Here is a 23,404-nt window from a genome sequence, read left to right as displayed (position 1 = left end):
TGCTCTGAATATCCGCTGTCATCAGCTGGCGAGGTCACATGACATGAGCTACGAATGGGTTACAAAAGCACATCAAATTCTCGATTTCAATGATTCAGAAAGTAACATGCGGTGTTTGGTGGATTCCAATGTATACTTTTGTAATACGAAAATACGCACTGTACATGTTGCTGCATATCAAAGACATTTCCAAAATATGTCTCTTTCCCTGAGTATCGTTTTCTAAAGCACTGGGAAATTGTACTCCACGTACACACCCTGTCCTGAGCAACTATGTCCGCTCCCACATTTTTAGGATAGATCCAGACAACAGGATCCTCTGCCTAAGAGTATCTCCAGCAGTTTAAAAAATGCTGAAACAATCACTCACAAGACAGATTTTAACACTTCAAATATCACACACACCAGATGTGTCAAAGAAAAACAAACCACTGGAAAGAGTAACATGGGGCATTTCACAGACTTAACAATCCTCCATCAAAATATGCAATCATTAGAAAATAAAATACAACTATTAGAAGTTGAGCTCCAATCTTTGAACTGCACAGTAGTTTGTATTACTGAGCACTGGTGTAGAGACACAGAAATCCAACATCTAGTATTATCATTGTATGAAAGGGCAAACTCCTACTGCAGAACTACTTCAAGGGGTGGAGTGTCATGCATTTATATCAGAAAAGGAACACAGTACAGTAAGTGAAGACAAACACTTTGAAATATCAGCTATTGAATTAACAGGTCTTGATATCACCAAGAATTTAATCATTTTGTGTGTGTGTATAGATCTCCCAGTGGTAGTGTGGACACTTTTTTCAATAACTTAACAGAAGTTCTAGATAAAGTCTCAAGTACAAAGGCCAACATAATTCTGTGTGTGGACATTAACATCAACACTAATATCATAAATGAATCCAGCAGCACCTTCATAAACATCCTTCAAAGTTTTGGCATGCCCCTACTGGTCAATAGTGCAACAAGGTTTACTGCAATGACTGCATCAGTAATTGACCATGTGGTCACAAATATGGACAGGGAAAAATGTGATGTAGCTGTAAAAGATGTCGGACTATCAGACCATCTCTGTCAAATAACAGCAGTAAAATCAGGCATTGAATCATTCCCTAAACTACAAGCCTACAAACAACATCTATCAGAAATCAAAATAAAAGATTTTTCAAAAGAACTAGAAATACAAAGCTAGGAGGAAGTGTGTAAGGAAACCAATATGAATACGAAATTCTCCACATTGTTGTAATTGAACTTTGAAAAGGCATTTCCAAAAGTATGCATGTCTGTATTATCTCACAAAAACAGATGGATAACAACAGTTATTAAGAAGTCCTCCCAAACACTTAAACACTTCAGTTCCATGAAAAAGATTCGCAATGATACAGAATTCTTAAATTTCTATCATAGATACAAAAAGATCTATAGGAAGGTGCTGACTGCTGCAAAAAAGTCGTTTAATCACAAAAATAATATATAATACAGAGAATAAAAGCAAAGCAGTCTGGGATGTTATAAAGAAGGAAACTGGGAGAGGCAAACAATCGCAGAATAAAATACTGTTAAGGGAGTGGGATAAGGTAATAAATGATCCAGAACACGTAGCAAACTACCGTATTTACTCGAATCTAAGCCGCACCTGAAAAATGAGACTCGAAATCAAGGAAAACAAATTTCCCGAATCTAAGCCGCACCTGAAATTTGAGACTCGAAATTCAAGGGGAGAGAAAAGTTTTAGGCCGCACCTCCAAATCGAAACAAAGTTGGTCTACTGTAATATGAGACACAATTTAGGTAGAATAAATGACGATACAGCTACAGTAGTTTGGTTCGAGTCGTAAGCTTAGCAGTTAAGCTTTACCAGGTAGCCATTGCTATGCGTCAGGCGTGCTTCGTCTGGTTTGAATGGGTTGCTTATTTTTCTTTGATCTGATAAGTGCCGTTCTCTTTGTTATAGGTGTTTACGTCACTCTAGGCTGAAAATGCATTATTGTACTGTGTCATGTGTTGTTTGTCGCATTCTGATAGTAAGTGTTTACGACCTGTCGCCGCTCGCGGCATGGCTTGCTAAGGTGCGCGCTACCGCCGCTTACAATAAAAAAAAGAAAGGAATTGTCTCATTAGCGAAACAATGGCAAGAGACTGCTATTTGTTGTTAACTATACTGCTGTTTTCTTTTATAATGATCAACAAGAACCAAATAATAGACTGCGTATGATAGATGTTCTGAACGACAGTTTAGCTAAAATTTTTCTCCGTCTGGAAATCTTTGCAGACGCCTCTTTTGTACATTACATTCTGCACAGAAATTAGTCGTCTTAGATTTAAAAATCTAGTCAATTGCTGTGCTTCATTTCTGAATGTATCACTATTAGGCATCAGAATAATACGAATATAAACATGACATGATATGTATATTCTTCCACGTTTGCTGCTGTCTCACACTAGTTTCGTAGGTTATTAGGTAGACAGGATTTAAATGAGATGGCAGCAAACACGAAAGAATACATGGCAAAATGTTTATATCCGTATTATTCTTCTTATTATTATTTCTGGATTTACAATGTGAGTACATTTTTCCAGCACCTATTCTAGATTACAGTAAGTCACTAATTATTGTTCTCCACTCTTCTCTATTTGTCCATAAATCTTCAGGAATGTTGTTCTTCCTCATTGCTGACTGAACTCCCTGTATCCATGTATCAGGTGGTCGTCCCCTTTTTCTTCTTCCAATTGGTACCCAGTCGATTATGCATTTTGGTAGCCTTTCTTGTTCCATTCGTCTGATGTGTCCATACCATTTAAGTTGTTTGTTCTCGATGAAATCAATAATTGAATTTTTACATTTCATCTTGTCTCTGATTATTTCATTTCTTATTTTTTCTCGTCTTGATATTCTTGCTGAACGTCTCCAGAAATCCATTTCTGTGGCTAATAATTTTGATTTCAGTTGCCATTTTGTTGTCCACACTTCTGAACCATATGTAATAATGTTCCTAACTATTGTTTTAAAAATCCTTATTTTGTTATCAGTTGTTATGTGTTTGTCCCAGAGAATTCCATTCAATAAAGAGATTGTCGTCTTTCCAGAATTTATTCTTGATCTAATTTCTTTGTCCTGTTTCCCATCATTTGTAATTTTCACACCTAAATATTTATATTCCTCAGTAGCTGTTATTGTTCCCATCCCTTCTTCTAATATTAAGTCTCCATTCACTCCACCAATTACCATGTACTTTGTTTTATTCATGTTTACATTTAGACCTGATTTTTTATATTCTTGAATCAATTTTCTGGTCATATACTCTATGTCCTCATAGTCTTGGGCTATAATCAGTTGGTCAACTGCAAATTGTAACGAGTATATTGTTCTATCATTTATTGGTATTCCCATAGCGTGACATTTTTTCTTCCAATTCTGTAAAGTTACTTCTGTATATATTTTATACAATGTAGATGAGATGCTACATCCTTGACGTAATCCTTTTGTGACTTGGAATCCATGTGATAGATATTTACCAATTTTTATTTTTGAAATAGAATTTTTATATAAATTTTGAATTGCTTTAATTATTCTTGGATTTATTCCTATTGATATTAAAGCTTTCCATAAACTGGATAAAGGCACACTATCATAGGCTTTTTCTATATCTATGAATACTAAGTGTATAGGTTGTGCCCGAACCATTTTTTTTTTTCAATAATTTGTTGTAGGCAAAAGATATGATCAATTGTTGATCTTCCAGCTCTAAAAACCTGCTTGTTCTTCAGCCTCCTTTTCTTTGTATTCTTGTTCTAACAAATATTTAATAATTCTTCCATATAATCTACTGAAGGTATTGGTCACTGTTATTCCCCTATAATTTTTACACTCATCTTTCGCTCCTTTTTTATGTATCACTGAAATATATCCTACTTTCAAATCATTTGGGACATCTTCCCCGTTTAAACATCTTTCGAAAAGGTTTCTTAACAATTCCATTAATTTCTTTGTTCCTAATTTTAATAATTCTGTAGGAATACCTCCAATGCCTGTAGCCCTTCCATTCTTTAAAGATTTTATTGCAGTTTTTACTGTCTCTATTTCCAAACGGATGTAATTCTCTGCTTGTAGATCTATCATTTCATTATATTCAGGATTTACCAAGTATTCTTCCCTGTTTTCTGTTAATAAACTTTTAAAATATTTTTCCCAAGAGTCATGAGTAATATATTTAATATGTGTTGTTTCTTTGGAATTCCTTCTTAAATTTTTTATAGTTTTCCATGCTTCTGTGTTTCTTTTACCACCAATATAGGATTCAATTTTTTGACATGACTGTTCCCAAACTTTGCTTCTGCAACCTTTTTCCGGATTTTCGCTTGTTGTGCATTAAGCTCTATTTTATCTTGAAGATTTCTGGTATTTAACCATTTAAAATATTTTTCTTTCTTTAATTTCACTTCCTTTTTAATTTCTTCATTCCAGTAGTATAATGGATGGTTTGTACGTGTTTCTTCTGTTTCTCCTAAAGCTTCCTTGGTGGCTTCATGTAGTTTATTTACAATATAATGATATTGATCTTCTGTATTATCAAACTCTGTTTCTACCAGTTTTTCATCTAATCTCTTTTGATATAAAAATATTGTGCTTTCATTCTCAAAACTATTCAAATTATATTTAGGAATTTTGATTTCTGTTTGTATATTTTCTATAGGACAATTTCGATTTTCTTCAGTGCTTTTTCCTCTGAAGGGGAATAAAAATTTGGAATTTACCAAATAATGATCGCTAAGAGTTACCCCTCTATATACTCTTATGTCATGTATTTTTATCCTCGTTTGCTGTTTAATTATAATATAGTCTATTATTGATTTTTGATTCAATGTATCTTTATGCCATGTGTATTTATGTATTTCTTTATGTTGATAAAAGCCATTTAATATTTTCAATGAATTTTGTTCACAGATATCAATAAGTCTATTACCATTATCATTTATAACATTTTCTCCAAATGGTCCTATAATTTTATTTCCAATTTTACTTCCAGTTCTACTGTTAAAATCCCCTGCAATAATAATCTCCCTGGTTTTCCCGATATCCTCTATGATTTCATTTAAATTATTATAGAAATCATCCTGTTTACAAATTGGTTCATCTTCGCTTATTCCATATACTCCTATAACAGTAATTTTGTATCCATGAATATCAATATTAATTTTAATCAGATTTTCATCAATAGGTTCCCAGTTTGTGACCATTCTTTTGAATTTGTTTTTCATCAATATCGATATCCCCCGTTTTGCTCTTTGATTTTTTGGGACACCACTATAGAAATGTGTATATGATCCTATTCGTTCAATACCTCGTCCTTTTTTCTTAGTTTCTGGGAGTATAATAATATCTTGATTTCTAGCCTCCATTTCTTTAATCACTTCTCCTACTTTATTTTGTAATCCTTGTATATTCCATACACCAATTAAGACAGTCCGTTTTCTTATCCTTTTTCGTCTCCTATTATTCTTATGTTGAAGAAAATACTGCATGTGATTCGCAATTCATAAAAGTTCCTATTAGCAACCATCTCTTCTCACACGTAGGAAAAAATTCAGAATGTAGAATTGGCCATATTGACAAACATCCCAAATAGTCTTGCCAGTCGGATTTTCGTAGTACATTGAAATGCTGCTACATTCGAAGATGAACAACACGGAATTTGTATTTACTTCGTTGGATAATGTATGAAAATGCATTGGTCGAAACTCGGGGCGGAGAAAAAAGCTCGTCTTACACCTTTTTTTTAAAAAAAAAAAAATGTATTTACTGACGCAGAGGTTTTGGCGCCAGTATTTATCTTTGTGCCTGCAAAGCATGCCTGTGTAGCGCTACATGTATTCGACGGCAGAAGTTAGTTCTGGCGGCACCTACCAACATTTTTCAGAACTTCCACTTACTTTGCACTCGATTCTAAGCCGCAGGTGATTTTTCGGATTACAAAAACAGGAAAAAAAGTGCGGCTTAGATTCGAGTAAATACGGTATGTAAACAAGCATTTTTCAAGTATTTCAGAGATGTTACAGCAAAAATTCTCCAAAGCAAATATAACACTTGTAAATAATGTTGCACTAAATACAATGATGTTACTTCCAACCACAGAGAATGAAGTCAATAAAACTGTTCAAAAACTTGAAAATAATAAGTCAGTAGGTTTAGATGAAGTACCAATGTGTGTACTGAAACAATGCATAGGGATTATACAAGGCCCCTTAACAAATATAATAAATGAACCCTTCACATCAGGGGCATTTCCAGAGCAGTTAAAACAGGCAAGAGTTGTACCTTTGCTTAAGAAAGGTAATGCAGAAGACAGAAAATTACCGGCCCCTGCTGTCAGCATTCTCAAAAATAATACAAGCAATTATGAAAGACATATTAATGAATTACCTGAATAAATACAATCTTTTAAGTGAATCACAGTTTGGTTTCCTAAGCGGCAAAAAATACAGAGTCAGCCGTAGTAGAATTCACAAAAGTTGTGCTTGATGCCCTTGATAAAGATGCAAAATTTTAAGGAATGAATATTGATTCTCAGTTGAAGTGGTGTGGACACACAAAGGTACTTCCAAACAGAATGTCATCAACATGTTGCCCTTAGAATCCTATCATCAGTGTGTAACACGTTGTGTCTCTTAGTTTCATATTATTCATATGTACACTTAGTTCTTAGCTATGGCATTCTTTTTGGTGAACAAATGCGCAAAATATGAACACAATTTTCAAACTCCAGAAAAGAGCCATAAGAATAATAACCAAAAATACTAGTCGAGCTCATTGTAAAGATCTGTTCAAAACACTGGGGATTTTATCTGCTCCAGGTGAATACATATACCAATCAGTTATACACATCAAAAATAACATTGATAATTACTGCACAAACAGCTCTGTTAATGACCATGCAACAAGAGATATACTTACATCTACCACGAAAAAATAAATATAAAACTCAAAACAGTGTTTTCTACCAAGGAATAAAACTGTACAATAAATTACTAAAAGAGATAAAGAAACTGCAAAAATACACTTATTTAAAAAGACAGTTAAAAAGTACCTGTTATGCAATACATTTTATATGTTGAAGGATTACTTAGATAAAACAGAGTAGGGGTTTGATAAAAATGTTGTACAAATAATAATAATAATAATAATAATGATTATAAAGCATCTAACATTCCACACAACACCTTCACTTTGTTTTTTCCGTCTTTTTTCCTTTCTAGAAATACTTACCCCCAAGCTATGCATAGCTCAGTACTAACACCTCTTCCTTTTGCTGAGCTCAACATCTCACTCGTTATGGAGGGAAGCTGACTCAGTTTTTCAGGATAGCAAATGGGAAGTTATGTTACAGAATTCACCACTGTGTGTGTGTGTGTGTGTGTGTGTGTGTGTGTGTGTGTGTGTGTGTGTGTAATGAGTGAAGTGTTATGAAACAATGTGTGTATAGTGTGTGCAGTGACTGATTGTGAGGTAATATTAGTGAACGGTGTGGCATTACATTATCTAATAAGTTATTTGTAAATATCAGGAGTAAATCTTAATTTTTTTGTCTAACTAGAAGTCTGTAAATATATATGTATACGAATTAGTTCATTTTAAATTGGTCTAAACTTGTAAATACTTTAACATGTATCCTTGTAAAAAGAGACCTACGGATGAATAATGCTGCTACTGCTACTACTACTACTACTGCCACTGCTACTACTACAACTACTACTTCTCCTTAGAGGGGAATGCATAGAAACAAATCTCTGGCGCAACTATGGGTACCCACAAGAGCCTCCTTTGGAACCAGTGTATGGGTCACCTAGAGGAAACCTTCCTATCGTTCAAAAACCTGAAACTGCTTGTCTGGTTCACATTCTTTGATGACATCTTCATGAGCCGGACCCAGGGCCAGACACCCTGTCCCATTCCTCCATAACTTCAACAACTTCTCCCACCTTCTTCACCTGATCCTCCTCAACCCAATGTGCTACCTTCCTGAATGTAGACCTCCCCACACTCTGATGGCCACTTATATACCTCTGTACATATCAAACACACCTTTTTACCCTGGTCTCCTGTAGATGTCATATCTGCAGTGATGAGATTTCCTTACCCAGTATACTCAAGGTCTCACAAACGCCTTAACAGACAATCACTGCCTCAAACCTAGCCCACAAAGAATTTCCCTTGCCATATACCGACACACTCCTAATCCTCCTATCATCCACAAGAATCATCTTAAAAGGAATGACTTACCCCTGTGGAAGACCTATTCACCCAGCCAGCACGTCTTACTCCAGTCCTTCCACAGGTACCCCTAATCCATCAGATGCAGGGGTGTAATATACCAGCTGTGCCACAATTTCTGCATGACATTTTATGTGGGTATAACTGCCAACCAGTTGTTCACCAGAATGAATGGCCACCACGAAACTGTAGCCAAGAACAGCCCAGTGGCACAACATGCTGCTGAGCACAATAAGCCAAAGTTCAGTGTCTACTTCACAACCCACGGCATCTGAATCCTTCCCTCCAGCACCAGATTTTCTGAACTACATAGATGGGAAATTTCCTTATAAGACATCCTTCACTCCCACAATCCTCCTGGCATCCATCTCCACTGTCTTCACACCCTCCACCAACAGTTTTACCCTCCACTGTCCTGTTCCCCCTTCCCAGTCCACACGTCCATGTCATCTTTATCATGCTGGACTTCAGCGGCTCTGGTGACCAAGTGTCGCATTACCTAGTCCATGTACCTACCAGCTTCCCTTATCCATAACTCACTGGTAAGCTGCCATTACCCACCCATCCCTAACCCCTCCTCCTGCTTCCAACTTCTTTCTCACCCTTCCCACCTGATACAACCCCCACCCCAGTCCACCTGCCAAACTGCAATTCCAATATTGTATGTGAAGTCAGCACAATGTGTGTGTGTGTGTGTGTGTGTGTGTGTGTGTGTGTGTGTGTGTGTGTGTGTGTGTTTGCGGGCGTATGTGTGTGCGTGTGTGTGTGTGTGTGTGTGTGTGTGTGTGTGCGTGCGTGTGTGTGTGTGCGCGTACGCACACGTACGTACTGCAGCTCGACAAAGCATTTATTCTGAAAGATAGCAAGTTTTCTTTCTGTTTCGTGTCATAGGCGTGACACAACACTTCTGCTATGTGGTGAATGGTCTCCTTTACTCCTAAATTATTTAATAGTGTATTTCTGTTTCCCAGTTGGTGAAACAGGAATAAATGGAGTATGGCAAAGAGACATGCAAATGTATTTGTTTTGATTTTAAATAATTAATATGTTGTACTGTATGATTTGGTACTGCTTTAAGTTCAGGTGATAACTAACTTTTCCTCAGGTTGGAGTCTTTGGCACGTTTTGAGCTGTCAGTGGAGACACCTAATGTGACAATATCATTGCTTCGGAGTGAACTGGGCAGACATATGCTAACGTTTCACCAGAATACTCTCCTTTTTTGCTTCAGTTATCAACTCCACAACATACTTGATGAAGGTCAGTGCCATAAAATTGCATTAAATCTGTATTGTAATGCATGCCATGTCGAAAGATGCTTCTGCACAGGGAAATGGGGGGGGATCTGTAATAGTGGGGTAAGGGAAGTGTGGAGGGGATGAACTTGACTTTAATTAGGTGGCAGAGGAGGAGTTGGCACCTTCTGTGTTGTCAAGCTTAGCAGGCTGTTTCTGTTGAAAACAATGAATGAAAGTGAAGCATGGCCACAACACAGTGTGGCAGAGAGAATTTTATCATTGTCCAGTGCTGTCATGTCAAGGCACCTGGAAGAAGACTAAATCACATTGGTTGAAAAGGGCTGGTAGACAGAATGTACCAAATCTGTGCCACCCTGTGACATGATGAATAAGGAAAATAATCAGTTAAGTAACGCTGGAGGTCAAGATACAGGATTGTTATTGTACAATGAATCTTCCACTCTAAAGAAGAGTGTATAAAGAAATGAAACTTTCTGACATATAAAAACTGTGCACTGGGTCACTATTCCAACTCAGACCCTTAACTTTCACAGACAACGCTGTTAGTGATAGATTCATCCACACACACGCCATGGTTGCACACAAACCTTAATTTTTCAGTACACCCTGTCATTTTTCAGACTTCACAGAGGCCCTCCTGGTTTATTCGATTAATGCCTCCAGCATGTTATGGGGAATGGCTTAACCACTGTCTAAGAGTCTTTTTTTCGAAAATGCAAATTTTACTGTACACCAGAGCATAGATTGTATAGAAACACACTGACAGTGTAACTATATACTGGGCGATGACTAAAATGCAAATTCTGGTTATACCTGTGAATCTGTCTGAAGATTCCTTGCATCCCATCTTAAATATTCAGTTCTTTCCAAGAATGAAATGTTCCCTTTCCTGCCATTCAAATTCAGCAAATGTTTCATTAGAAATTTGTACCTTGCTGTGTTGACAATACAAAAGATTTATATTGGCACTGTTAAATAGACTGAGATCTGTAACTGTCAGTAGAATGTAAGAGGTGTGTGCAACAACATTAGAAATAAGGGAAACTAATATGGCATGAAGGGGGTGAAAACGAAGCCCAAGCAGACATCATTTTGAAAATGGGTGGGCGAAAAAGGAAGTAAGTGGTCAATTACATATTGCCTGGACTTGACAAAAGTACAAAATTTATATTCTTTCATCAGAATGTAGTATGATTTCCGAATAAAATTAGCAAATTTGAAATACTCTGGTCTGTTGATCTGAAGGAAGTTTCTGTTATATGCTTAAGTGAACATTGGTCAGGCAGTAGTATGCTTGCAGTTTGAAACTACAAAAATTAACTCTATCCTCATCATTCTGTAGAATATCCTCTGCCCATGATGGGACAGGCATTTTTTGTTGGAAGTAACATGAAATATTTGTGCTTAAAATCCTTAGAGATGCTGCAAAAGTAAAAAGGCTATAATAACAGCTACATACATTGCTTCACTAAAAGCAATTATAATTTGCCTGCCCAGAAGCCCAGATAAGGCTTACATATACTCCTACAGGAACTAGACGGTGCACTCAGTAAACTTGACGCTAATAAGAAAAATCTAATATTATGTGGTGATTTTAACATAAATTTCCAGGAAAACTCAAATGAAAAAAGCAAAATCTCATGACCACACTGCCAACACATAACTTACAGACCACTATAAACTCTTCCACAACAATGACAAAAACACATGTAAAACTATTAACCAGATATTTATAAACACAGATAATAATGGCTTCCAGACTGGAACAGTTCAAGTGACCATAACAGACAGTATATTGCTTTCCATACAATACCCGAAACAACAGTGCGAACAGATTCAGTTAAAGAACAAAAAATTCTAAGTGAATAAAATGTGGGCACTTTCAGACAACTGCTAGCTAAGGAAACATGGAATGCAGTATTTGAGCTTGGCAGTACATGTGAAAAGTCCAGTAGATTTGTGGAATAAGTTTCTTCTGCTGGCAATTTTTGCAGCATGTGTATATAAATTACAGTAGTTCAAAAGAAAAACATGTTTTGCATGCTGCTCATTAAGTTTTGTTATTTATCTTGTGCACTCAGATGCATTTCACTTTAGTTACAAGGCATCTTCAGGTGTTTTCTTGAAATATTTTGCACATACAGGTGATCATTTGCACTTACAGGTTATAAATTTAAATCTGTTTGTTGAAGTTTTCGTAATAAAATGTAAAGGTACTTGCAGATCAGCATCTAATTCACTATTTTTAAACCAAACAGCTTTCTCTCATGTGGCAAACTGCTTGTGAGTTTGTACTTTTCCTTTTGGTCACTGTTTTCAATGTATAGCATTTTGACTGCTGTATACTGTATGTATATTTTCATTTGTTTCTGTAAGTGTTTACAGCTTTCTCAGGTTTTACTTTCAACTGTTTTATCTGTGACTATATGTGTGCTGATGTAAGTTCTGTGTGTGTGTGTGTGTGTGTGTGTGTGTGTGTGTGTGTGTGTGTGTGTGTGTGTGTGTGTGTGCGCAGGGTGAGCACAAAGTCTTGCCCTGATTATAAAAATTTATAGCAGAATAACCGTTTCATGTAATAAGTTACATTTGATGCCGTTACATAGGTTAGTGCCCCCCCCCCCCCCCCTCTGCGGGTCCGGGGGTTAGAAAAGGCCTGAGGTATTCCTGCCTGTCGTACAAGGTGACTAAACGGAGTTTCACACATTTTGGGCTTTATGTGATGGTCCCCTGTAGGGTTTGACATCCATTCTTCAAAATTTTTCCGAAAAGTGAGCCAGTTCGGGAAGGGCGCCTTACAGGGTGCGTTGTGTCCATCGTGCATTGAGATCTTTAGTCCACTTTCTCGTTGGCCCATTGCAGTCCTGCCCATTCTCCATCTCTTGGACGAGGACACCTTCCTGGGTGCATTTTCCACCATGCACTATGCAGTGTCGATTTCTGCGTCGACGATGACCGTGGACTACTTTGCATCTGATAGCCAACACGGTAGCCAGTCCGTTGTGGTGGGGCCGCCATGTACCCTGTTAGTTGTAGCCCCCTGACCACATAGGGATCGCTCTGTCGATGCCTGCACCGTTAACTCCCCACGTATGCCAAACAGGAGATGCCCATCGCCCTGGGGCATTGGGACTTCTGGCAATGGCCATCCTGCCAGGTGGCCTTTGCTGCAGCTGGGTGGCGCCCGTGGTAAGGGCCTCTGATTGGAGTGGGTGGCATCAGGGCAGATGACATGTGATAAAGCATAGTCCATCATCACTTGCTGGTAGTGAAACACCAGCAGTCTCTAAGCGATTCAACACACAGAAGTACGTCCTCAAATCGTTCCCCTCTCTGGCCACACCATGGCAGGAATGTCAGGCTAAGAATGGCACCGGGTCTTATTCACCCCAGTACCTTGTATGTTTGAGAGCTGATGTGGAATCTTCCATGACAATGAAGCCTCAGCTTTTTGTTGACATTTAGGGACAAGTTTGTGGAGGTGGTGGGCTTGTCCTAAATGAGATCTGGGTCAGTCTTGATCAAAACAGCATGCTCTGCCCAGTCACGGCAGTTACTCGGTTATGACAAGCTGGCGGATGTTTCTGTAACCATCACACCCCAAAGAGCTTATATAGATTCAGGGTATCATATTTCATAGAGACCTTCTTTTGCAGTCCGATGATGAGCTGCACGCCAATTTAGAGTGGCGAGGTGTACATTTCGTCCAGCATGTCCACTGGGGTCTGAAGGATAATCAGGTTGCCACTGGTGCCTTCATCTTGGCCTGAGGGTGATACATTGCCCGAGAAGTTCAAGGTGATGGTCTACGTATGTGATGTAAAGCCCTATATCCCTCCCCTGATGCGGTGGTTTAAGTGCTGGAAGTTTGGCTATATGTCTTCCCACAGTACTTCCTGTGTCACATGCCGAGATTGTGGATGCCCATCAATTTCTAATACTCCATGTGCCCAGACTCCCATCCGTGTCAACTGAGGAGAGCACCATTCACCTTGCTCACCTGACTGCAGGATTCTCCAGAAAGAAAGGAAAATCATGGAGTACAAGACACTGGACAGACTGACCTACACTGAGGCTATGAGAAAATTTGAACGCCTGCATCCTGTGCATATGACATTGTCCTATACCGCCGCTGCAACAGTTCTGGCACTATCAGCTCCACCAACCCAGGTCACCTCTCAGAGCCAGAAGACTACAACTGCCCCCTTATGGTGGGGGTGCGCACAACCTACTTCTGTAGCAACACCCCCCCAACCATCGGGGACGTCCGTCCCCACTTCTAAGCCGGAGAAGCGTAAATCTTCTTCGGCTTCCCTCGCTAGGAAGGGGTCCATTGGGTCACTCCCTTCCCAGGTTTCTTCTAGTGGGAAAGACGACTCCCACCAGTGGCTGAAGAGCCCAAAAGCAGCTGGTTGTAGAGCTTCACGCTCATCCTCAGTCCCAGAGACTGAGCCAGTGAAGTCCTCCCAACTAGGGAAACCCAAGGAGCAGCGAGAGAAATCCAAGGAGAAAAAACCTAAGACCAAGGAAACTGCGGTGGCACCCACACCACCACTACCTACAAGCTCTGCGGCTGAGAATGGGGGAGGAGATTTTGGCGTCTGCTGAGGACCTAGATCTCACCTGACCCTCACACACAATGGATATAGACTGCTCAGGCAATAAATCAGTGGCAGCAAGTGACTCTGAGGCGTAAACTGCCTCATTGAATGTTCCATGTCTTCCCAGTCTCACGATGCCATCCTACAGTGGAATAGCGGAGGTTTTTTCCACTGCGTGGCTGAACTACGGCAACTATTAAGCTATACACATGCTATCTGCATTGTCCTCTAGGAAACCTGGTTCCCAGTAGTGCGGACCCCTGCCCTCCGCAGCTATAAGGGATATTACAGGAACCGTATCGACTATAATCGAGTGTCAGGTGGAGTTTGCGTTTATGTCCTAAACTCGGTCTGTACTGAAACTGTGCCCCTTGAAACCCCTCTTGAAGTTGTGGCTGTCAGAATAAGGACGACATAGAAAATAACTGTCTGCAATGTATATCTTCCTCCATATGATGCAGTACCCCTGAATGTATTAGCTGCACTGATTGATCAACTCCCTAAACCTTTCCTACTTTTGGGAGACTTTAATGCCCATAACCCCTTGTGGGGTGGTACCATGCTTACTGGCTGAAGCAGAGAAGTCGAAACTTTACTGTCGCAATTTGACCTCTGGCTTTTAAATATTGGGGCCGCCACACATTTCAGTGTGGCTCATGGTAGTTACTCGGTCATTGATTTATCAATTTGCAGTGCAGGACTTCTCCCATCTATCCACTGGAGAGCACATGACGACCTGTGTGGTAGTGACCACTTCCCCATCTTCCTGTCACTGCCCCAGCATCAGGCACATGGACGCCTGCCCAGGTGGGCTTTGAACAAGGCGGACTGGGGAAGTTTCACCTCTGCTGTCACCACTGAATCTCCCCCACACGGTAACATCGATGTGATGGTGGAGCAGGTGACTAGCACAATTGTTTCTGCAGCAGAAAACGCGATCTCTCGCTCTTTAGGGTGCCCGAGGTGTAAGGCAGTCCCTTGGTGGGTGCCGGAAGTCTCTGAAGCAATTAAGGAGTGTCGGTGAGCTCTACAGCGGCACCCTTCCCTGGAGCACCTAATAACCTTGATACGGCTCTGTGCCCGTGTTCACTACCTTATCAGACAACGGGAGGAGGAGTGTTGGGAGAGATATGTCTCCATCATTGGGTGCCGTACGTTACCTTCGCAATTCTAGGCAAAGATCAAACGTCTTTTTGGGTACCAGGCCCCAACAGCTGTCCCCAGTGTTACCATAAATGGCGAGTTATGTCCAACGCAAACGTGATTGCCGAGCACTTTGCTGAACACTATGCTCGAGCCTCTGCGTCGGAGAATTACCCCCAGCCTTTTGCACACTCAAACAGCGGCTGGAAGGGAGCGTCCTTTCATTCACTACATGCTGCAGTGAATCCTATAACACCCCATTTGAGTCGCGTGGCTTGCTGGCTCCGTGTCAGGGCGGATTCCACCAGGGTTGCTCTACCACTGATAATCTTGTGTGTGTCGAGTCTGCCACCTGAGCAGCCTTTTCCAGATGGCAACACCTGATTGCCGTCTTTTTACACTTATGTGATGACGTCATATCCTTGCCACAGTGTATGAGTGGGGTCTTTGGGGACCACTCCTCCGCTCCGTACTCTTAGTTTCCAAGTTGGTGACTCCCGTATCCAGGAGAAAGGAGTCCTGCAGTGCTCTGTAGTGAGTGTGTCTCTATTTTTAGTGGCCATTAACGGTTTAGCAGCATCTGTCAGGCCCTCCGTCTCACCTTCTCTGTATGCAGACGACTTCTGCATTTCATATTGCTGCTCCAGTACTGTTGTTGCTGAGAGGTGCATCCAGGCAGCCATCCACAAGGCGCAGTCATGGGTTCTAGCCCTCGGCTTCCAGTTTTCAGCAGCAAAGTCGTGTGTCGTGCACTTCTGTCAGCGTCTTGCCGTTCATGCGGAACCCGCAATTACCTTAATGACGATCCACTCACTGTAGTGCAGACATATCAATTCCTAGGACTGGTTTTCGACGCTCGATTGACTTGGCTCCCTAATCTTCGTGAGCTTAAGCAGAATTGCTGGCAGCACCTCAATGCCCTCCATTGCCTGAGCATTGCCAGTTGGTGTGCAGATCGCTGTACGCTGCTGTAGGTCTACAGAGCCCTTGTCCAATCCTGAGTTGACTATGGGACTGTGGTTTGTGGTTCGTCAACACCTTCAGCATTGCATTTACGTGACCCTGTGCACTGCTGTGGGGTTCGATTAGCGACAGGAGCTTGTAGGACGAGTCTGGTGACCAGTGTACTGGTGGAGGCTGGTGTCCCTCTAACGCAGATCAGACGTGCGCAACTGCTCACCAGTTACACCACACATTCATAGTTCCCCTGAGCATCCGAATTACAGTCTCCTTTTCCCACCCACGGCAGTCCATCTCCCGCATCGGCGGCCCAAATCGGGGCTAACGATTGCGGTTTGTGTGCGGTCCCTTCTCTCCGAACTGGAGTCCTTTCCTTTACCACCTCTACTTGCGGTTCATTCATGTACGCCTCCATGGTGTACGCCTCGGCCGCAGCTTCGTCTGGACCTTTTGCATGGCCCTAGGGACTACATTAACGCAGCCGCTCTCCGCTGTCACTTCCTCTTGATTCTTGACGTGTTCCAGGGCTCTGAAGTGGTTTACTACCAAATGCTTTGAAAGGATTTGAATGCGACTCTCACCAGAACAAAAGGAATCAGCGAGCCTCATGACAGTTAGGTGTGCTTTTGGAGAGGCACAGAATGCGGACAAAGGATGGCAGCCCTTCAAGAGGGAAGTGGGGCTTATTTCCCCACATCGCTCTTCTCCTCTCAGACAGTCTAAATTCTGAATCGCTTACTGTCACAATCAATTGTCATGATACAGTGTCCGCATAATATATGATCAGTCAGTGTAAACAGTGAGTAGTTAGTCAGATTCACTTCGTCATTTAATAGTATCTGTCTTTTAGCCTTCGTTTTGTATATGTGGTAATTTTCTTGTAAGGTTAAGAAGTGTCTTTCATTATTTATTCTAACTAGTTTCATGTCGTCCCCTCTTCTAGTAGGTGGTATGTGGTCCCCTGTCATACCACACTTACCCACCATATCTTAGATAGCGTGAAAGAGGAAACGGGATGGAATCATGGTTGGTAGTCAGAATTTATAATTAAGACAGTTTACTGACATTATGCCTTTTAAGGAATTTGACAATTACAAATTGTGGACGAGTCACTAGATAAAGCTTTGCAAATACAGATGGAAACCCAACGTATTCAGTACTCAAATAAACAGTCCCTTAAGAGAAAGTTATAAAAAACTTAATGTGCCTGGCAGTTATAGAAACCTTAAGCATAGCAATTATCAATTACTTCACATAGCCACTTCATCACACTCCGTAAAACCAGTTATTAAATTAAGATGGCCACACTTAACACTCTTCACCAAAATACCCTTATAAAGTTACTATTTCAATCCGTTAAAGAAGCACTTGTTAAAAGGTCAGTTACAAACTTAACGTTGCCGTGCACTAATACCCCTCACTTTATTTTCCCTTATTAAGAAAACAGAATTACAGACAAAGTGCAGAAATTCAAACTCCCATATAGGATTTCCCTCAAGATACATATAATATAAACAATTATCAATAAAGGGTGACTTAATGACAGTTCATCACTAGTGCCAAGCCAAGATCCAATTACATAACATGATAGAACCACTTACATAAAAAACTACAGCAGAAACACTGATCGTTAAAAATGAATGTTCACGTGCTCACAAGGGAACCCTCCATACTGTAAATCACGGATTCTGATGCGCTTCAAATATGTGGGTAGAGGCACTTACCTTGAGTACCTGGCTATCCAGTTTTTTAGCAACGGGTCTTGGTTTTTTATAAAATCAGTTATTTTTCAGCGTCCACATTGCTTGATGTGCCAGAACAATATTGTGGGTGATACTTATCATAGAAACAACCGAAGCACAAATTTTCGTAACACCACGCGCATTTTATGAAAGCAACCATCTTGCAGGCACATGGTTTCTTCCTAAGTGATACTGGGAAACACAATTCTGTTCCATTCAAAAAGATTTCTCTTTCGCCCGCTAATTTCGATGCAGACCGTGCATATTTAATCATGCCTTCAAAATTAGGGGCAAAACACCGAAAGGATGTCGATAAAGAGTGCACTTTGGTGGGATCACTTTTAGGGTGCAGGTGCTCGCTTTCCTTTCATCAGTGAATAGATGAGCGTATAAAGTTGAATTGGTTTGCCCTCCTCACGAATTGTTAATGTACAAAAAATTTTTCTGTCCCACATACGGAAGAATTACAGAATGCAAAAATTCTTCATCACCAGTTTCATGAACTTGCCGTATTTTGTGCAGGACAAGACTACATTTCCGTATTTCCCAGTTAAGTTGTCTACGCATTTTTTAACGTTAGGACCAAATTTTCCGGATGGTTCTTGCATACATAAAAAAACATATGGGATCACTTTTCCTGAAGCTATTGTGGTATACTGGGCCATATAAGAATGAGTAGTCTTGTTTAAATCTTTTTTTCGGACAAGAACGGTTTTCGTTCCTTTTTCCAAAAGTGATCTATTATACGTTGCCTGATACTGGCAGCCAGTTTGATCAGTGTCGATTACAAAGTCAAGGTCGAAATTCTCCATAAGTATTGTTGTTTGTATGCGGAATTGTTTGGCAGCTGCTAAAACTTTGTGATTTTTCTTTGCTGAATCTTAAGTTTTTTCTTAAACCGCTCAATCCAAGTATGGCCGGCCAAGAAATTGAAGCTTTCCGATAAAAAAGGAAGAGCAGCGTTCATCTCCCACTGCTGTAGAGTTCTCCATTGTCACTTGATCTTGGAATTTTTTTTTATTATTTTCACAATCTATTAACTTTTTTACGATATACTAGACATATATATCAAGTCAATATGATAATGGTAAGACAGAGATTTAGGAACCAGGTTTTAAATTGTAAGACATTTCCAGGGGCAGATGTGGACTCTGACCACAATCTATTGGTTATGACCTGTAGATTAAAACTGAAGAAACTGCAAAAAGGTGGGAATTTAAGGAGATGGGACCTGGATAAACTAAAAGAACCAGAGGTTGTACAGAGATTCAGGGAGAGCATAAGGGAGCAATTGACAGGAATGGAGGAAATAAATACAGTAGAAGAAGAATGGGTAGCTTTGAGGGATGAAGTAGTGGAGGCAGCAGTGGATCAAGTAGGTAAAAAGACGAGGGCTAGTAGAAATCCTTGGGTAACAGAAGAAATATTGAATTTAATTGATGAAAGGAGAAAATATAAAAATGCAGTAAGAGAAACAAGCAAAAAGGAATACAAACGTCTCAAAAATGAGATCGACAGGAAGTGCAAAATGGCTAAGCAGGGATGGCTAGAGGACAAATGTAAGGATGTAGAGGCCTATCTCACTAGGGGTAAGATAGATACCGCCTACAGGAAAATTAAAGAGACCTTTGGAGATAAGAGAACGACTTGTATGAATATCAAGAGCTCAGATGGAAATCCAGTTCTAAGCAAAGAAGGGAAAGCAGAAAGGTGGAAGGAGTATATAGAGGGTCTATACAAGGGCGATGTACTTGAGGACAATATTATGGAAATGGAAGAGGATGTAGATGAAGATGAAATGGGAGATATGATACTGCGTGAAGAGTTTGACAGAGCACTGAAAGACCTGAGTCGAAACAAGGCCCCCGGATTAGACAATATTCCATTGGAACTACTGACGGCCGTGGGAGAGCCAGTCCTGACAAAACTCTACCATCTGGTGAGCAAGATGTATGAAACAGGCGAAATACCCACAGACGTCAAGAAGAATATAATAATTCCAATCCCAAAGAAAGCAGGTGTTGACAGATGTGAAAATTACCGAACTATCAGCTTAATAAGTCACAGCTGCAAAATACTAACACGAATTCTTTACAGACGAATGGAAAAACTAGTAGAAGCCAACCTCGGGGAAGATCAGTTTGGATTCCGTAGAAACACTGGAACACGTGAGGCAATACTGACCTTACGACTTATCTTAGAAGAAAGATTAAGGAAAGGCAAACCTACGTTTCTAGCATTTGTAGACTTAGAGAAAGCTTTTGACAATGTTGACTGGAATACTCTCCTTCAAATTCTAAAGGTGGCAGGGGTAAAATACAGGGAGCGAAAGGCTATTTACAATTTGTACAGAAACAAGACTGATATCTGGCCATTCCTGCATTGTGGCATCATATGGACACCACTAGAGCACCACAAGACGATCTCAGAAGAGCCACTAGAGCTGCTGTGTCCAATCAGACTGTAATGAACAGGTTACGAGAAAGGACCTCATGATCCAGACATCCTGTTTGAGTACCCTGCTTGACATGACATCATCTTGTAGCTTGCCTTCAGTTTTGCTGTTTCCATGTCAGCAGACAACTTCGACACTGGTAAAATGTGTTATTCACAGACAAGTCCATATATCCTCTGAGGCAAGGTAATGACCTCATTCGTTTGCAGAGGTCCATGGTGAGCAGTACCTGCCAAAATTGGAAAATGTGGTTGCTGCTGCATACAGTCGTGACCCCAAATTCCTTCCATCGCTAGGGCCTATGTGGCAGGCATCAACAAGGTTGTCTTATGAAGCCTGGACATAGGTGTAATGTAATAGCCAGCGATGAGTCTGAACCTAACCCCATTGTGATTATGTGGTACATGCCTGACAGATGTGTTCATAGCCTCTCCTGGAACTCACATGGTCTCTCATTGAAAAATGGGATTAGATGCCACAGGGTGACCTCCATAAACTTTCAGCGCATACCACGTAGGTGTCCGACAGTGATAGAAGCTCATGGAGGCCAGACATGTTACTGAGGCTCTCATACTGCAATGAAAAGTGCCCAGGATGATAGGGTGAATGATTTTCTATCTTTCCTTTGCCACCTGTCACACGTATCAATTCTTTTTATGCAAGTGATTGAGGATGTAATGATGTTTTGTTGTGTTCTTAATTTGTGAAAGATAAGGTAAGGTATAAACTGGTAACATGCCCAGATCTCAATGGTTGCTTGATGAAGTGTAGCAGGGGCCCAAAATCATGTCCCCCAATTCTTTTGAGCAGTGTGTTTACAAATTTTCTACATCATTTTGGAGAGTTATTCTGTAACAAACAATACCATAATGAGACTTTATTCTGATATGAATTTCAATAGGCTTCTTACTTCTGCTGCTCAAAAACCAAATGACGTGTCACTGTTATAGTTTGGTGCATTGAAATTTTCCATGGAAACAGTCATCTTTTATGTATGATAATGCCCCACCTTTGACAAACTAGACCTTTAAATGTGTATCCTTGTAAAAGTGATCTACAGATGAATACTACTACTACTACTACTACTACTACTACTGCTGTTGCTGCTGCTGCTGCTGCTGCTACCACTACTAATATCTATAAACTTGTTGCATAACTGCATTTAGCTGCCATCTAGAGAATAATATTTGCATAATTTCTAACAATATTGTCACTTATAGAATTGTTATGCAATATATGAATATTTAATTATAGGCTTTTCTTTGAGTCAAATTTGTGGAACATCTACGAAAGATACAATTCCCGTGCCATTTGGATTGATACAGTACCTGACATGTAGGACTGTTGCTATTCCATTCTGTTGTTGTGTACAGTCTTTACAGTAAACTTTGTTATTTCCACAGATCTATTTTATTAGCATTCCCCTCTAATAATGTCATTGCCGAGTTGAGTGTTTTCAAGCAGTAAACTAAATATGAAACAACTAAATTACTGTCAGTTTGAAAGTAACAGTTGATCTGCATTTTGTCTAAGGAACCGTTAACCTCACAATTATTCCACTTACAGCTTTTGCAGACTTCCATCCCCACTCACCCTCTCATAGTGTGTGTATGTCTCTGCGCGTGCATGTCGTGCATCGCTGTTGCAGCTAATCTATTTACAGTGTTGAAATTTTAACTATCATTGCTCATGTACATATATTTGATTTCTGAATAATTTAATTTTTTTATATCATTTATTTAGTGTTTCTGAAGTGTCGAAGAACATACCCGCTCCAGGAGAAACGACTACTGCTGAAAAACATGGCAGCTCTTCAGGTAAACTGTTTGCATGTTATTGCATAATATTTTGGTTTCTGCTATTTTATAGCCTCCCAGTCTTTTAGGATACAGTAGAGATAGATATAAATCACTAATGAACTCGTGTTGTAGGCAGTCTTCTCTATAAGATTGCTGGAGATGTGTGAATGTGTCAACATCTGTCTGGGATGAAGGGTATTACAATAGTTTTACAATGGTTGAACATTTAGGTACATTATTTAGTAATTGGGACCAACATTCAGGGAGAGTGGGTTAAAATCTCCATAAAGTTACAACTGATTTGTTTCTCCATTTTTGACTGGTCCTATTATCTTGTCATAAAGTCTTCCCTCCCTTCCTCTCTATTTCTCTCTGATACAGTTGTGTCCAAAATTAAAACAACAAATGGAAATTTTGCAAGGTTGTGTTATTTTGCAATAAAATGATATAAACAGTTGATAGAAGGTAGAAACAATATAAAGAATACATAACATAAACAACTGCAACATCTGTAATGGTAGGCAAATATGTTCTTCACTTTTTACAACGTTATGACAATTGTGTTCAGCTTGAGGTGTGACCACCTCCGGCAGCAGCACAGATTGAGCAAGGTGGTGCAGCGGTTAGCACACTGGACTTACAGTCGGGAGGACGATGGTTCAAACCTGTTTCCGGCCATCCTGATTTAGGGTTTCCATGAGTTCCCTAAATTGCTTCAGGCAAATACCAGGATGGTTCCTTTGAAAGGGGGCAGCTGACTTCCTTCTCCTCTTTCCCTAATCAGATGGGACCGATGACCTCATTGTTTGGTCCCCTCCACCAAACCAACCAGTACAGGCCTGAAACAATGGGGCATGCTGTAAACGATTTCATCAATCTCATGTTGAGGCAATAACGCCCATTCTTCGTGCAAAGCTTCTCGCAGATCTTGGAGAGTGGTTGATGGATGCTGAAATCATGCAGCCTGTCTCCCTAATGCATGCCTTACATATTCTATGGGATTCAAGTTGGAAGAGCAAGCGGGCCACGCCATATGTGAAATATCTTTCATTTCCAAGAAAACATCAACCACCCACACTCTATGAGGTTGAGCATTATCATCCATCAGTATGAAGTCTGGGCCCACAGCACCTCGCAACAACTGCACAAGGTACCAAGATCTCATTACGA

The 23,404-nt window shown here is 40.2% G+C and overlaps 1 protein-coding gene across 4 annotated transcripts in view; it reads left to right on the top strand.

The window, feature by feature from the left end:
* Nucleotides 1–23,404, top strand: part of LOC126483972 (centromere protein I-like) — a 393,190-nt gene that overhangs the window by 156,112 nt on the left and 213,674 nt on the right. For all 4 annotated transcript variants that reach the window (XM_050107290.1, XM_050107282.1, XM_050107275.1 and 1 more), the window contains exons 9-10: nucleotides 9,384–9,538; nucleotides 22,179–22,252. In XM_050107290.1, coding sequence (XP_049963247.1) covers nucleotides 9,384–9,538; nucleotides 22,179–22,252 — 229 coding nt within the window. The remainder of the gene's footprint in view (nucleotides 1–9,383; nucleotides 9,539–22,178; nucleotides 22,253–23,404) is intronic.

The sequence above is a fragment of the Schistocerca serialis genome, chromosome 1, assembly GCF_023864345.2.
Source record: "Schistocerca serialis cubense isolate TAMUIC-IGC-003099 chromosome 1, iqSchSeri2.2, whole genome shotgun sequence".
Lineage (NCBI taxonomy): Eukaryota > Metazoa > Arthropoda > Insecta > Orthoptera > Acrididae > Schistocerca > Schistocerca serialis.
The sequence above is the reverse complement of the archived record's forward strand: the minus strand, read 5'-3'. Positions and strand labels throughout refer to the sequence as shown.